At 36.2% G+C, this 18,305-nt stretch overlaps 2 protein-coding genes across 5 annotated transcripts in view; both read right to left on the bottom strand.

The window, feature by feature from the left end:
• Positions 1-18,305, bottom strand: part of LOC126859232 (serine/threonine-protein phosphatase 2B catalytic subunit 2-like) — a 121,866-nt gene that overhangs the window by 67,766 nt on the left and 35,795 nt on the right. For 3 of the 4 annotated variants that reach the window (XM_050610290.1, XM_050610291.1, XM_050610292.1), the window contains exons 1-2: positions 13,480-14,685; positions 11,674-11,877 (exon numbers count right to left, since the gene is read on the bottom strand). In XM_050610290.1, the coding sequence (XP_050466247.1) occupies positions 11,674-11,877; positions 13,480-14,602 (1,327 nt within the window). In that variant the 5' untranslated portion in view covers positions 14,603-14,685. Of the gene's footprint in view, positions 1-11,673; positions 11,878-13,479; positions 14,686-18,305 lie in introns of those variants that run through there. The other variant, XM_050610293.1, reaches the window with a different exon arrangement.
• Positions 15,560-16,902, bottom strand: LOC126859283 (uncharacterized). Its single transcript, XM_050610405.1, has 2 exons — positions 16,088-16,902; positions 15,560-16,004 (listed from the first exon to the last, which is right to left on the bottom strand). Exons 1-2 carry the CDS (start codon positions 16,745-16,747, stop codon positions 15,858-15,860), a joined length of 807 nt encoding a protein of 268 aa, XP_050466362.1. The 5' UTR covers positions 16,748-16,902; the 3' UTR covers positions 15,560-15,857.

Here is an 18,305-nt window from a genome sequence, read left to right as displayed (position 1 = left end):
GTTTCCCGGAATATCTGCACACAGCGATACGAACTATTAATTCGCTGCACGTAATACACGTTGCGATACAGGGCCGGCCTTAAAACTGATCATCCTGGAGCATAATCGTATATTACACGTTATTACGAGAATTGAATTCAACGAATTTTCAATTTTATTTTAATTCTACGGCCGGAAATGTCTCTTCGCGAATTAAGATTCTTATCAGAATAATAATTAAGTAACAATAAAAAAAAGTGATAATTGAATCAGCTGACATACCCTTTTTCTTTCCCCTTTTCTTTCTTTCTTCGTTCTCCTCGACAATAATTTTATGTTTTTATTATTATATTTTATTTCGTGACATTAAATGTTGTGTGGCAGGTATACCAGATATATTATTAAAAATTGGCGACTAAAAAAATTCTTTATAAAGTACCATAACGTCGGAGAAACCGCCGACCCTCGGACAGCATTTCTTCGTGCTTTCTTTTTCTCGACACCCGTTACGAGCCCTTATCTCTGGCAGGTGTATCTACGAAGCGGGGGAATACATGCACCTTCGCGTGTCACGCTCGCGGGATATAACGCGAACTCGCCCTCGACAGGAGTTGTGCCTCATGGGAGAAAGAGAAAAAAAAAATCGCTGCTCTATGCAAGTGATTTAAAATCGTCTTAAACGGCACGCGCGACTTCAATAATATATGAAATAAAAATATAGAACAAAATGTATTTTAAGGAAGCATTATGGAATGAAAACTTTGTTATTCTTTCGTGATACATTTTTAACGCATTCTTCTTCCCCCCGCATGATTTTGACACAAAATCAGTAGAGTATTATAACAAAGATAAGAAGAATTTCACATTTTTTGGATAAAGTACTAGTGATAAAAACTGATATTTTCCGGGGAAAAAACCGGTAAAAATTGGATTTTTTTTCTGTTAAAAATGTTAAAATAAATAGAAAATCTTTTTATCGATATTTATTACAATAGAGAGAATATTTTTTTTTAATTTAACTTTTATCCAACATAAAATCCGAAATAGATTAGGAATCAAGCTAATAAATAAATTAATTTATTGTATTATTGTATTAGAAGCGTTGAAAGATAAATGTAAATCAGATAAATATTAAATGAAATCGATATAATAATAAATCTTTTTTTAATTCAAATTCAATAAAAAAATTTTATTTTATTATTATTACGTTTTCTTATTAAATTAAAAATTTAATAACATTTATATATATCCAAAGATTTTGTTTTAAAAATTTCACGTATTAATTTGAATTAAAAATAGATTTATTATTATATCGATTTCATTTCTTTAAACTATAGTAATATAATTTATTAATTAAAAAAAAAATAAAATTATATAAATATATTTTAATGTTCCATGTTATATATACTTATATTTTTATAATTACCAGTTTATTCCACTGGACAAAATCCGGGACGATAAAAACCGGAATTTATCATGATTTTTTCCACTCACTGGATTTTTCCAACCAACCCTGATTATAATAAAGATACGTCTCTCTCGGAACGGCTCTGTTCGCGACATTCGATTAACCGCATTAGCGGTTCTCTTCATGCACGCGAAGGAACGAACGAACACGAGACCGTCCCGTTCGCACATAAATTCATCGACGATTGTCATTGGCCCCTCACGTCCACCCCCGTCGTCATCGCTCCCGACGACTACGGGATCGAATCGAATGGAAAGTTTGAGGGGCGCGATAATAAAGTTGGGCTTCGTTTCGAAATAGATTTCAATTTACGATCCACGTGGGCTCGACTTAAGAGCGCGGTAAATCCCCTCCGCGCTATTTCGCCCAACTTGCCGCCGGTAACTTTATCGAGTCTGACTGGAATCGGTGTGGCCTTGAAACCGTGTTATCTTATAATAAAGCAGCATGCACTCGTCGATCGAGTACGCGATGTTGGACAAGTATACATACTTGTGTCCTACAATATTCATGTCTTTACAACTATAACGCCGGCGAACTAAACGACGAAATGTGTCCGCTTGTTTCCAGACGCGATATACAACGATAATCGCTTGTGTCACGCGTATAACTTTCGAGGAGACATTGAACGCTATAAAGAACCGTTGTAAAGTAGCCAGGTAAATAGGCAGGTAAGTAAGATGCCGGGTGAGAAATAAAACGCCAGTATTGTCTATAAAACTGTGCCTTCGCGACATTAAATATTGATATCGAAAGGAATGACACGGAGAGAGCTTTGCTCAAACGAAGGAAACTTTCCAGTTCCACTTTGTTTATAATGACGAATGCCGAAAATTAGGCGGTCAATTAGAAGATACTGAATATACGCAAAATGTTTATTGAATTTTCTTTTTTTCCCTTTCCTCTTACTGTGCGCATCACTTGGTCCAAGCAAAAATCTCTGCGAAAGTTTTACATCGCAGAAAATCTGCCGAATTAGGTCGAAATGGAAGCTGACGGCATATTGGCAATATGGCAATTTTCGCGATAGACTTTTGTGATCCAACATCCTCTGTTTATAAAAACCGGTCAATATCTCCGAAATAAAAAAAAAAAGAGGATATACCGTAATTTTTCTTCGTGATACTCGAATATTTTGACAAAATAAAAGAATAAAGAAGGAAGGATAAATAAAAAAGAAAAAAAAAAACCGCGCACGATAAAACGCAAACACACGAAACAGTAATGTTTCTAATCGTGCTATTTGCCTGAAAGTTGCATCGCCACCGGATGTCGTTTGTCGAATCGTAGAATCGTGACCGCGAAAGGCTTTCCACCAAACGTCCTTGACCTCGTGCAAACGCGTAATCCAAGGATACATCCGGCGAGGGTGAAATCAACCTCGAGAAAGAGTCACGAACTGCGTTACTGAAACCTTAGATAGTATCTAGCGAATTATCGCGTAATCGGTTATTCTTAATTAGAGTGCGCAGTTGCCGAGATGTATATGTGCGCGTATGTAAGTGCACGCGCCTACCTGCTTACATATTTTTATGTAATTTGCATAAGCATTTGCTTTATAACACACGTATGCAGAGTGTTTATCATTGACCTCATTGAGCACACTTCGGATCATGAATCCAGTGGCCAATTTTTAATCGATTTTTCCTCAATGAAAATATTGAAAAAAAATTTATTGCAACCTTCTAATTTTCAACATTTCTCTTTATCTAAATCCCCCCCCCCTCCCAAAAAAAAAAATTTCCTAATAATAAAATATATTGAATATAACTCCATTTTTTATCTTGAAAAAAATTTTCAAGAAACCATTTATTTTTATCTCCCATAATTCAAGAAAGCCTCGAGGTTTTAAAAGCAAAATTAAGAGAGATTGATCAAGAACCCGTAGTTTAAAGCCCGCTTAAAGAGAGTAAAAGACACTCTATATATTTAACGAGAGAAATGAAAAACAATAGCCACTGCTACCGTGAGATTTAACGATTATGTTTTATATTTTTTTTTTTTACATATATCGTTTTTTTCCGCGATTGCTGCGTGGGTGAGCGCTACATTTTATTGCAAAGCCGTTAAGCATTAATGACAGCCGACGAACACGTCGGTTATGTGACGGAACGTAAAACGACAGTCCCTGACATCTACGAGAGTTTACTATGTGTTATAACCCGGTTGCCCCTCGGTCTGCTAGCTTTTACTGGGCCACTCCGAAAACTCATTATAATAAAACTCGCGCCGCGTTTATGTTCCATGCATCTTCCTTCCACATTAACGTTGGCGCATTTTAAACGTCATGTCGTGAACGCGAAAAGTATATATTTATTGCGAATAAAAACTTGACAACGCAAGACCAGAAGCGGTAAGAATCATTTTTATCATTTGCGTTATTAAATAATAAATAGAAAACGTATAAAATTTATCGCAAATTGCGTGTGTATGTGAGAGAGAGAGAGAGAGAGAAAAAATTCGCCGTTCTTATAAAATCTTGTTCTGATAAGATAAAGAAGCAAAAATGTTTTTTTTTTTTTTGCATATATTAAAACAAATGTTATCTCTCTTCGCAGAGCGGGACCTTGCAAAATTCAGGAGTTCATTTTTACTATCTTACAGATAGTAATTTCGAGAAGCAGTCTGCGATGTAAAACGTGTGACTTGCAGCCCTTCGTTCTGGGAGGCACAGTCTCGCGACCCAGTTTCGCGCAGCGCTGTATTTAAGTAAGTGCATTTCTGACTTGGCGACTCTCTTTCGTGTTACTTCTTTCCCGAATCTCCGTCGAGTTTGCAACGTGGTTACAGGAGAATATAAGCGCTAACCGCTTTATAGCCGCAAAGAGAGAAGAGATATCGGTATTGCGTAATCACAAAACTTGTGGAAAACTTATCAAGTCGATATATTTATTTTTCCGATCTTTCCTGCATTATGTGTCCGTCTTTCTCGAAGAAAAAAAAAAAGAGAGAGAGACAATGTATTATTGTAACTGAGAAATTACATATTGAATGTGTAAATACAATAATTATATTTATATTTTTTTTTATCAGCAAAATTTTTAACAATAATATATGTATCACAGCCGTGTCTATTTAAAGAGCAATGCATAAAATTTTGATTGGTGCAATATATGCGGAAATAAATTACATATTATCGTGTGGATGAATTGCATTATAAGAATTAATGACTGCAATATTCCGCACATATTTATTCAAAAATAGCTAAAGCTACCAATATCGAAAAAGAATCATATAAATTATCTGCGAAGTGCACTTTTGCTCAGCAATATCGATAAATCGCTTTTCTACGTTTCCTCAATTAATGTTCCTGCACAATCGATAAGTTGCCTTTTCGCAAAAATATATTCTCGTAATCGTCAACAAGACAAGGGAAATCAGTCGTCTTTTCTGTCAATGTCAAATCATTCGATCCATGGATACAAGGCAGGCCCGATGTCAACTTTCGCATTGTTCGCTAATTGGAGGTCGTCCGCAGGCAAGAATAAGCCATTACCAACTCACGAAATGACTTCCTCTTTTCGGTATCTCGGGCGATATCGGGCGTCGAGTGCACTCGACGGAAATGCGCTCGCGTTTGCAGAGAATAGCTTTGACGGCTTCCGTCCTGCCCCTTCCCTCTTCCCGTTCGAGAAAGTATAGCGATAAGTAAAAGTACAACTTGTTATCTCGCGGATAATGCGTCCGGTCGGTTCCGATTGTATGAAAAGGCGGCGGCCGTACGCATTAAAGCGCGCCTCATTTAATTCTTCCTTTCGTCCCCCACCCCGCTCGCGATTATCGCGCGCGTTAAGCTCGTAATTGGATGGCGATATCGAGCAAATTGGTATTCCGCGAATAAAGTATTCAGATTATCTCTCATCCTCTCTTCTATAGTTGTCGTCCGGCAATATGAATAATTATCGATGAAATTCGAAATAGATGGAACAACAATATTTTCTTAACAAGATTTCTCTTTCTCATGCATTTATTTCGGTAATATATAATATTAACCTACATTAAAATTCATAATTCATTACTCAGGTAATCTGAACGTCTACGAAACTTCGGCAAACGCATCGTCCTTTACATCAATTAGAAAATAAAATTATACACTACAACAAAATCACGAGGATTATGCCTATCGAGAAGCGTGATAAATATCAGTTTAGAAAGGATCCGCAGGGATATAAATGAAAGCGCTTGTATATATGTATGTATGAGTGTGTATACATCTTACTAGTATCAAATAACGTACTATTGAATTCACGTCATGAAAAAGAGAACGATAAACTTTTTTTATTTAAATGGCATTTTTCGCATTTTGCGGTGCCACGGGAAGTTGGCACCTCATATTTTCAAAATGCAATTTTTTTAGGTTTTTTGCCGGAACTATTTCTAAAACCTATCAGGAACTATAGAACTATTTGGGGTGCAAATAGAACTCTCTATAAAACTTTCGATTTTTGAAAATGCGGTGCTAACTTCACACCGGTGATAAACTTGGGAACCGTCGTCATCTTCGTGGCCTTCTTTCACGATTGTATCCTGATATCGATTGCGCCTTTTCGAGCATTCTGTGCCTCCGAAGATGGCCCTTTATGCGAACACATTGTTTCGCGTATCATGTCGCGCGAATGGAATTTGCATTTGGATCAGCATCAGCTTGGGAATTGATTTTCTACGACTTCCTTTCTACGTCTCTACGAAGGAAGAGTCAGGCGCGTTATGAGATTCGACTATTATAATAATGAAATTATAATAATCGAATTATTCATACCGATCGATTCGATTAAAGGCAAAAATAGTTAAATTGCATTAAATTAAAAAATTTATTCAATCGAGAAAGACAAATATATTTAAGTACGTATATTAATTTTTATTATTATTGTATTAATAATTAATATTTATTTTTTCGCATTCTCAAAATTTTTCCTATAAATATATAGAATTTTTCACACTATTCACAATTCACTTACATACACACACAATAGTTTAATGTTAAATGTCAGATTAATTTATTTGGAAGGTGTCCTAAATAAAGGGGGAAAAAATGTGTGCAAAATATTTTTATACAACAATACAGAATACTCTTGTCGATACTCTTTTCGATAGTAAAATTCGCACTGTAGTGCTGCAGGCTTTACATGATACAACCAGGGATATATCAACACCTGCGAGCGATATCAGTTAATCCAGACTACGTATGCATTAAAGCATCAAATATTAAAGAGGTCGTTTTCGGAGAAGCCTCGATTACGCGCTGGGAGGGCAAATTTGGAGGAGAAGAGAAGGAGTAAGCTTGCTGCGCCGGTCCATCGATGCTGCTAACCGGGGGCGCATATTCAGAGACTTCGTCTCGTTACCACTTAATAAGATAATTAACGACTCCGCGGAGCGATCGAGTGTACTTGGAGCTCCGTCGCCATCGCGCCAACAAATATAAACTGTCAAACGGCCACGTGTGTTACATGCACCAACACACGCGCGCGCATACTATATATGTGCACGCTCCGCGATAACGGAATCAATTAATGCTCCTGCACAAGAGCTGCTCCTCCCGCAATTGCTTCACGCTCTCTTTCTCCCCGGCGGGGAGACTTTTCTGAATAATTTACACGCTCGCACATTGTGTCGCCGTTGTCCCGGGGACATTTACAGGCGTTCCGTTGCACTTTGACCCCGCTTTTGCGTCGCAATCCGTCACGCGCGACGAGGCGTCCAACTTGGTCGGATAATATTATTACAATGTTGCGCAAAATTCGCGACTCGGCTTCGTCGTCGCTCTTTTGCTCTCTCTATATATATGACGATTTTCCGCGGATGAGAATTTTCATCTTGAAAACGGATGCGTATATTAAAAGCCCGTGAAGCTTTTACTTTGTATTAACTTAGCGTTATCCGTTTTGGCATAAAAAAAAAAGACCGCAAAGACTTTTTTACCCTCATTCACGGCATAAAAGCTGCACGATTTTTCGCCCGCGCAAACCACGCCCATATGAAGGTATAATTAATGTGCAGAATCTAATGCACACGTATTTTCCCGCAACATGCGTTCGTATGGGAATGGTATTTGGATGCTGCGGACAAATATATTTTTGTATGCGTACTTAATGTCTCGCAGAAAATGGAAAACGCCAGACAAAAATCTGTAGATTAAAAACGTATCGAAAAATGTAGCAAAGATATTTGTAGTGTACAGTGTAAATAGATGTGTATTAGAGCAACTAAGCAATTATTCTCCTGAGGATCTCGTACGTTTGTCTCTGTTAAATCAAACTTGATGATCCGCCAAGGAGTATTTCCCTTAAGAAAGTGATCGTCTATCATCTCGAATTTCAAGTTTTCCAACGCTCGCGCGCGCGATTTTACATAATTAAGAGCAACGCGCGTTATTCGCGCAAATAAAAAATATAGAGAGATATCGGGAACATATTTATATCGTTACTCTTGCCACCCGCGCACATCATCCCGCCGATTATCGACAAAGTTCAATATTTAGACGGGCAACATCGATGTGGCACAGCCGTCGATAAACGATAAACATTTCATGCTTTTTAGGTATGCTTTATAGCGAACGAACAATATTGCCAGTGTTTTTCATCCCGTGCTTGTCACTCTCGCACCCCTCACCCTTCCCCTTCGCCCCCTCTCCCCCTCTCCACTCCTTTCGCCCTACCTCCCCCGTACCGAGCCGCTCACACGTGTATGAATAATTTATGCTCCTAACACACCAGCAGCCCGAGTTCGGTCAACACGACGCTCGCATAACAACGTTTCCGGCTCCGTATCAATTTTGCCGCGACACGGCAGGAAGACAATTAAGATAGCGCGCCGTTAGATAACAACTATGTCCCCTTTTTTGGATTCGAGGCACGCGTCGACGCAGCCGGCTTTCCCCATATATTGCAACAGCGGCAGAAAAACGTGTGTGTTAATTCTCTCGGCATCTCGATCCGGAGTAAATACTTGACTCGATCTAGAGGCGCGCGATTTGGTACGCGAAAGGGTATATTATTTTTTCCTGCCGAGCGTAAATTTGCGATCGCGTGGCAACGAACGGCAATAATGTTTTTTTTTGCGTTAGCGAAATAAAAATTTTATTTGCATTCTTCAAAAAGAATCGATCGCGCTAAACAAGTAACAAATCATTTCATCAGACTGACAAACTTGAATCGCGGAATACGATCTAAGATATTTCTCTATCGATTATTTTTTTTTATATATCTCTCCTACTTGTCTTAAAAGCGTCGAAATTTCGACTGCAAAAGTTACATTGTAAATTTCGAATGCAGGAAATTATATTATAAATTATTTAGTATTTAATATAAATGTGAAAAAAACTGCCACGTGTGGGTGCTCGATGACATGAATAGGAGTTATGTTAAAATATAAGGAAATTATTTTACGATAATTGCAAATTCTTTTTTTGAAGATGACACGCCTTTTTTTCACTTAACAATCAGCACCGACTTTCAGCGATAACTTTTCGATTGCATCGCCGCTTTTTCCAATTACTATTTCGCAGAAACATAAGCGCAAGCACAAAGGATAACAATAAAGCTTTACGACCGCACGTAACGAAGGAACTCGCCGGAGCTGCAAAGTGAGAAAAAATTGCAAGAATGAAAGCGAGAGAAAGAAGGAGGATATTAGTGCAACATCGAAGCGATTATCGTAACGTTCTGTTTTATCCCACTTATAAAGCGAAGAGGACGAAAGTTGGACGTGAGAACCTGAAACGAGCCACTTGATTCTAAGAACGTGGAAATGACTGTTTCTTAACGACGCAAAGAAACGCACTAATTGCCGGAAAAGACCTACTTAGTTACGCCCGAGCAAGCTATTATCATTCATTTAAATATCCGCAAAGTTCGTTTATAGGCCGCCTAGATGTTGGAAAGAAATTTCTTATCGCACATTAAGGATTTGTCTTTACTAATATCGATATTAGCTTTAATTTAGGTTCGTTATAATGACATGCACATGCTATCCTTTCTTATATCAAAAATATAAAACGTTTAACGTTTTGAGTTTATAAGATAATATTTTCTTTGTCTCCAAATCTAGTGTTGCTAAATTAATTTCTTTATTTATTACTCAAATTTATTTATTACCTTTTAATTTTAATTCTAACTTTCTTTTATAAATTTTATCTCTTAATTTTGACTTTCTAGAAATATGTACTAACAAGAAAATTATTTAAAAAATATTGAATATATTTTTTGAATTTTAATTGATCAGCGGTTTTATGCTTTTAGAGCCTAAAAATTCATTTTAGTTAAAATTTATTTCAAAATACTCATTCCTAAAACTATACTTTCTCAGAAGCCTGAGATTATTAATAACTTCAAAGACGCATAATTTAGTAATGAAAGAATATATTTTTCATACATGATAATATGTAGCTATACTGAAGATGAGAGATCCAAGCGACACCACAAATTACCATCATCTGATTGAGTGTCTCTGTTCTCTGAAATGCTTATTCGTGTGAGGATTGAACCGCACGGTGATTGTGAACAATCAAGGGTTATATATGTCATTCAGAGAAACGCGTTGCGAAGCCGTACGACCGGAAAGAAACCTGATTGCTTCAAAGGAAGACTCCAAAGGGACACTTTCTGACCTTCTGCCAATTATTCGAACGTAATTTGATTCTCCTCCTCATCAATCCGAAATGCCGCACTTGTAAAAATTGATAGATCCGCCTATTAATTATCCAGTTGCAATTGAAAGAAAGACGCGGAGAAAAATTATCAAGAATTAAAAAAAAGAACATTTATTTTCTTATTCCTTATAATGTAGCATATTAATTAGAAACTTCAAAGAATAATAATCTCTATATAAAAGTAAGTAATTTTTGAATTATATAAATTCATCTTTCGTGCAAGACAAATAATAGTCGTTAATTAATTTTCCAATGAGGTCAGACAGTTTCAAGGTTTCCTTTCTTGTGATTGGGATTAATTCATCAGTTTTCCAATATACGTGTTATTTGTTAATTCATCAAGCAAATCAACCAAAATCAGAAGCAAAATTTACGCTGCGATTGATTATATTTTTTCGTTGAAACAAATTTTCATAAATTCAGAAATTGAAGGCAATTTGCAAAAGCGACTTAAAATATCTACCCAATAGATACTGCCTTTTCTTTGCGTCGTCACTTTGTCGGAGATAGTAGCTGGTGCCGCGCACCAGTTTTGGCACATGTGTCGTCTGAGCGGAGAGAGAAAGAAGAAAAAAACGAGCAGAACAGAGAGAAATTGCAGTGTCTGGTTGTTGAATGTAAATCCGCATCGCGGTAAAGCAGAATAGAATGGCTACAGTTGAGTAGAAAGATAAATTATTCCGCAACGTGAGGGATGCATCAGACGCGCGGACGACGAATAGCATAGACGATGCCGAAGAAGGGAAAAAAACGTGCCAAGTCAAGAGACGACCGAGCCATCGGTATATGAATAAATACTGATTCTTTATATACTTAATTATTTTTTGTTAATTACTTATATTATATCGAAGATGTAACTCATAGTAATCAAAGTTGAAACCAATATATTTTTTAGTCAGCGCTCCAAAAAAAAAAAAAGAAATGAATATTCCGTTAATTAAAAATAAATCAGATGTTAAAAGATATTATTTTATGCAGGGCTTCTCTCTCTTAATTAAAGAGAAAATTAAATACCATTTTTGGACACTTCAAAGCCGATCAGTTAATAAAAACAACTAAATACTATATTAAAATGCATATCCATTAATCCCGCTAATGAAACTTGTATCGCAGTGACGCAGAAAGTAATAACTGTCAATGGTGCGTATGTAAAAGGATGACGGCGGAGAAAGGGGGCGTGGAAGAAAATAGGAGTGAATCGATCGAAGAGTAACCGAGGGTGGGATTTATTACGTTCTCCTATTCTGTGCTTCCAGAACAATCAGCGGACGCCACAAAGGAGGTCGTCGCGACGGACTTAATTCAAGGATAATTGATGAAGAAGTAAAGGCGGACGTGCTCGTGGGAGACGAATGGGCGAACCAAATTTTCAATTTTGATTAAAACGTGCATATTTTACATTCAATTAATCAAGAAGATCCCGTACGCTCGATATATTGGAGCACATATTATTCAAATCGCAAAGAATCGCCGAGAGATCGTTTTCTCTCCGTCAAATGAAAATCGATACGATAATAATTACGTTGTATAAACAATGAAAAATTTAATTCAATGAAAACTTAAATTTTCCACTCACCGGTGACAGGAGCCTCGATGTCGATCATGGTTTTCTCCGAACGTAGAAGAGCGGCTCCATCGTTGATTATACGAAGAGCCGCAGCCTCGTCGATCCTACCCTCGAGGATAAAGTGTTGTTTCAGGACCTCCGGCCGCGGAGATCCTGTTCGTTCGTCGAAGACTTCTGCCACTGTCATTTTGTGAGACGGTGGAAACGGAACATCTGTGAACAAAACAAATGCCACGGAATTAGAAACATTAAGAAGCCGCGTATGCGACAAAATTTTTACATGATAAAAAAAATCTTATAAAAATATAAATATGCAAAAAAAATATATATTTTAATAATATATCTTTTAAATAATAAAATTTTTAATACAGAGAGAGAAACTCCTATAATGGCAATTAACAGAACTGATCTTTTATAAGCATTTCGCAAATCTCTCTTCGCTGTTCTTGGCTTAAGGAATAGATCATTTACCAATGCTGCGTGCTGGTAGCGACATTAATTACAACCGAGCTATTCGCCATAATTCCGCACGTGACAATTAACACCTTTTTATTTAACGAGATATACCGCGGCGCTACAAAGCGATTCGTCGTACAGATAAATCGAAGCGCAAATACCGGCAATAACTGTGCCTAAATATTGATCGAACGACTTTGCGAGCGAGGAAAAACAAGCCATAGTCGCCAACTCGTAAGAATTGATGAGTGTGTGCGCGCACGTTACACGAAATAAATATATAATTGTTGAGATGCGTAATCTCTCTCTCTCTCTCTCTCTCTTTTTTGTTTTCCTGTCTGCTCTCTATCTACGAGCGGATGATTTATGATTTCGAGTTCTCTCGTGGACGCTTTAAATCGCGATTCAAATTCGCGAGAAAATACGTAACGAAAACCAGAATCGCATTTTCATTTTCTCCTCACAAAAGTGTAAATATACAAGTACATATGTCAGAATAGAAATACATAACACGCTAAAACAGAATAACAAATGTAAAAACTGAAAGTCATCCAAGACAGTAAGGCATGGATTAATAAATAATAATATAAGTAAAATAAACGCAAGTACATATATGCTTCATTTGCGGTTTACTTGCCATCTTTTAGCGCTGTAACGAAAAAGCGCGAATTAGCGAATCTGAATCCGTTAACGGGATCAATGAGGCGTGACACAGATGCGATAAAAAAGCTTCGCACATTTAATTTCAGATAATTATTACGTAACATGATTGTGTAATATTCCTATGACGTTTGAAATTACGCAACGCAAAATTATTAATCGGGCTTGTCGCGCCTTGCGCGATTTATCTTTGCTTAAGTGTATTATCGGCGAAGTAGCAGCTGAAAAAACAGCGTCGTAAAGTGCAACTTTTTTTTTTTTCGCGATCGTGGACTAACGTCACGATACACGAAGAGTTTAATAATTGTAATAAGTCTCTTGGTTCAAGTTAATTTTAATTATAGGAAATATTTCAAGCCACGTAATCGATCACTAGCATTACAAAACTGCGTATTATCATCTTATGAAATAAAAGAAACGTCTTACTCTACTTTTGATCGATGCATTTCAAATTCTGATATCGAGCTATCGTTAAAGTAGTATATTATAAATAACGGTAAAATATTTCAGCTTGCGTGAAGCCGATAACGATTCATAGGTAACAGGTGGGCGACAACGAAGCACCGCGGATCACAATATCTAACATTTCGTCGGGCCAATACAAAAACATACGGCGTTCAAGGTTGAAATCGTTGTTATTGCTGCCCGGCACGCCATAATCATCGATCGACCGTTTCCCGCCAAGGTGAAACGCATTACCTGATTTAGCTCTTTCGGGTATCTGGACCTCCCTCTTTTTCTTCATCCCTCCAAGACGTAGTTTAAGAGGCGGGCTGCCTTCGACCAACCTTTCCACGATACATACGTTTTTCGGCCAAGTTGTTTTTACGTTTCCATAGCCTTGATCTCTTTCCTCAATTCCCTTCAATTTTTGCAATCGGCATAACGTCCTTCTCGGAGACCAAAAACGCCGAAAACATCCAACATGGCCGGATCTACCTCGGTTATCCTCTCTGGTTATCATTTTTTCTACATAGCTACGCGTTAAGGCGACGTTTCGATTGTACTCAATGTTGAACGTGTCAAAGGTGTTCGTTTCGTACACTTCATCGTCTCTCAAAGTACTGGGCTGATTACACAACGAAGCTTCCGTGGAATCGTCAAGCAACTGAATCAAGTCTGCGTCCGCAGAATTACAAACTTTCTTCGTTTTCGCTTCTGCGAGATCTGATGGAATCACGTCTTCCTGACTCGCGCCGCTTTGCATCTCTTCTGAGGAAAACTGATCGATCGAACTGTTATCACACATTATCTTCGACGACGAATCCTTGTCCATCATCTCTAACAGCATAGTGGAGTAATCAGAGGTGGTGACATCCATGACCGCAAGCTCCTTCATCTCGTCGGAATCGAGAATCGACTCCTTCGCGTTCGTCTCTGCTCCTTCGATGCTTTTCTCGGGCGTATATTCCATGTCCAACAAGGTAGTCTCCGCTTCCGTTGATGTCGAAGCGGACGATCGTATGTTTTCCGGCGTAAACAAGCACAGCTTGCTCATCGCCATGATCAACGACTTGTCGCACGAGGGCATCTTCGGTGTGGCAACATCATTGGTATTTGACACGAACAAAACGTCAGCAGGCGTCGTCGCAGAGTGGTTGGACCTCCATTCTAGAAAATCCTCTCTGAACGGTGTAAAGTATTTTTCTGTAGCCTCCTGCGAGAATGCTTTCTCCGGAACGTATGATTTAATCGGCCTGACATACTTGTTCTGCGGCGTAACATTCTCGATACGGAACGATGAATTCTCAGGCGTACCGTATTCGCTAATCATAGAAACATCCCTGTCGTCGGGTGTAGGAGCATCCTTTTCATCGGACATGTTGAAAATATACTGAACGATTATAAATACTTTTGTCACAACCTTCGAGTCGCCTTACGACAAATGAAATAGATGGTATCAATTCTTGACGAAGTCAAGTTCGCTGATCATTGACATTGCGATATCGAAATCACACGAATCCATCTGATTGGATAATATAATCGATATAAATGCTCATTTATACCAGGAGATGGCGACATGTCCTAAACATGTGTAAAATGCGCCTTATACAAAGATTTCTCAGCCAAATATTTATCTTGTCGGTTGCCTTTTAAAGCTAAACACAGACATTTTTTTCTAGACCAATTTTTATTTGTTTTCGCATTTCTAGTCATTTAACATTCATGTCAGATAATATCCATTGCTCTAGTCGGGCAAAAAGTGCCATTTCGAATAAACAACGCAATTATTTTTCAATGTTCGAATCACACTCGGTGCCGACTTACATCAGGTGTTACTAATTATGTGCTCTTCTATATACAGAACAGATCCTAATATAAACAAAGTCAAGCGCACGTAATCACTCGACCAAAACTGATATGCATTATGTCATAATAATTATTATAAACTATTATAAATTTTTATAAACAAGATAAATATTAAATAAAGACGTACAAATATTTCACTTATTTTAATAACTTCTTTTTATTTATTAATGTGCAATAATTAAAAAAAAAACAATAGAAAAAAAAATATCAGTAAAATGTGATTTAAATATCAATACAATGCTCTCAAAATTGATTATTAAATAATAAAATAGTGGAATTATAAAAGATAATTAATAATAAAGATAAATAATAAAAGATAATTGAATTATATATATATATAGACTTAAAAAAATCTTCAAATTTTTGTACGATCAAAATATCTCTCTAAATATCTTTTTAAAGAAATAACGAAATTATGTCAAGAGTTCATAAATTTTATCAACTTTTATATTTAGATAAAAATGCCATTTGCAATTTCATAACCATTAATCATAATCATTAACCTGGAAATCTTCCGTTATCACAAGATCAATCAATGTAATTAAATAATATTATTTTCGATGAAATAACTACTTGTCAATATACAACACTTTAATATCGAACAATCTGATTAATTAAACATGATAAGTTATTTATTATTTATTATTACATCGCTTAGTATAATGCGTAATTTAATTTAAAAAAAAAAAATAAAATTAAAAGATAAAGTTCGAATATTGCTGATCGCTATTTCACGATTCTCATTGATGATAAGCTTGACCCTTCAATTATTCTGAATCGGATTCCATAAACTCGCTAAAAGCGCTGTCTCGCGAATCAATTCGTGCTCTCCTGCGCAAAGCTGTCATTCTCATCCGGCGATTCCTGTTAGATGCCATCAACAAAAAGTGCATCTCGGATACGTAGATAACATCCTTTGCATATACGTTATATATTATATATTGTAATCTTCTTATGAGATGTATCAAGTGCAAATGTATCAGGCTGACTCTTTTACCTTGTAAAGCGAGGAGGCTATGGCTTTCTCGTCATCCAAAAACGGATCCGTGAATTTTTGAGATCTCGAAAGTGCCTGCACCATCTGAGGCAACGGTTCAATCTCTTTTGTCAGCCTTACCTTCCACGTGGAACTGTTCACGCTTTGTTCTCGGCTAGCGAGCGCCTTCGGACTTGAAAAGCTCGCATCCAAACGTTTTCTAGTCAGATTCATTGCGGGATCTTCATTAGCTTTGCCAGCGGAACAATAGTTTGGCGAAAAAACGCGTTTTATCGATGCCCGCGAATTTTTAGGCGTCGATGAATTCGGCATCATCCGCTTTATCGTGAGCTCTTCGATCGCGGGATCCACGTTATTATGATATTTCGATCGTGTGAAATCCATTTCCGTCCGATTGGATGAATCGTTCAGTGAGAGTTGGTTCTCGTTTTTTTCAGATATCTTTTTAGCTACTTTAAACATATTACTGTTAAGCTTCTTGTCCAGAATCTCTTTCCTCGAAGTTTGCGGCGTCGCGTAAGGTGAGAAATACTCAGTCGGCGAAGATAGATATTCTTTTATTGCAGAGAACTCGCATATCGGAGAAAAAAATTCCTCAGCAATCTCAACTGTATTTAAGTAATCCTTGGGCAGATGTAACACGTGCTTTTTATCGGCCATGTTAAACAAGCGCGATTTTCTTCTCAATAACCGTATTAAATAACGCTTAATTCTTCTCGATGTTAAAAATCGTATATCAGAATGACTTTGATGTTAAAACTCTTTCGCTTTTTATTTTGTAAGACTTTGATACTGAGCGCAAAACTGCTCTTATATTCTACGAGATCTGCAAAAGTACTGCTGAAAGTATTGTCAGAAAAGAAAGATCGTAACAAATAAATAGACAAAAAAATATATCATGCGGATCCTAATGTATTAAAAACAATGTTCTATGTTTGTGGAGAAAAAATTGTTGACACCCGACGATAATGATATATAAACACTAGAACACGAAGAGTCTAAACATTGATTGCTAAAGCATTTGTGTTGATATAAATCGATTTTCATAAACATAAATATTTTATTAATCTTCAATCTATAATTACGACTTTTGTGTTATTTAGGTAGTGATATAAAATTGCGCAAAACATTTATTATAAAATAAATATTAAGAATGTTTATATCAAAATCTTATAGTCAAAATTTTTTAATCAAAAGAAAGAGAGAAAGAGAAAAAAACACTATCATGTATTATCTTAAAATTTCTTTCTTTTACTTACTTTTGTATCATTACTGTAATAATGATATTTAATTACATTTTAATAATAAGTTTTTATTATATATTTGCATATAATCAATATATGATAAAATAAATATATGTCATCATTACTTTTATATAAAACATATTAACATTAATATCAAAAAGAAAAGAAATTTGAGCATACAAAAGTATATAATCTAATATTTTCGATAAATGTATCACAAAATCATTACATATTCATCTTTTTGCCGCGATTTTATTTACATAATCAAGATTACATCCACCAATAATTAACAATATAATGTTTCCACAAGATGTAAAAATAATTTATGCCATATATATATATATATATATATATATATATATATATATGCAATATTTTAAAATAATAAAAAATTGAAAGTTATAAAATATAATTAATACACAACTTCAAGACTTTTATAACCGTTCGCAAATATAATCAAAGAATTGATCAAAAGATGTCAGACTCGAACAAGCACATTGTGTATAAGAGTCTGTTTCTTTGATGTAATTCTTCTATCTGAAAAATACAAAGTAACATTGATCCTTTGATCTATTTCTGGTAGTCGTATATAAAAAGATCGATTCTTTTTCTCCGTAAACATATTCACCATACAATTCTTGCTGTGTGCACATAACGAAAACTAATGGCGTGATATAAAAATAACAGTTCTTCCTACATGATTCAGCACATTAGCTCTGTCTTAGGAGCAACAAAGTCCCATCCATCTCTCATTATTACTTCGATAATCTACATCTGAATAACTGACTCATTGGCATCAATATATGATATTTCTGGATATTAAAATTCAATGAAAAAAAATTGTTAAAAATAATGGATGCCTTTTCAATATGCATATTCGTGCATCGAATAATAATTATTCATTGACTATGTAAGCGCTTTTACCGCTGCAATATACATCCGATGATAAAGTCTTTTTGCACGGATAATCTCGA

The sequence above is a fragment of the Cataglyphis hispanica genome, chromosome 3, assembly GCF_021464435.1.
Source record: "Cataglyphis hispanica isolate Lineage 1 chromosome 3, ULB_Chis1_1.0, whole genome shotgun sequence".
In the NCBI taxonomy this organism is placed as follows: domain Eukaryota; kingdom Metazoa; phylum Arthropoda; class Insecta; order Hymenoptera; family Formicidae; genus Cataglyphis; species Cataglyphis hispanica.
Note: the sequence above shows the minus strand (reverse complement) of the source record. Positions and strands in the feature narration are given on the sequence as shown.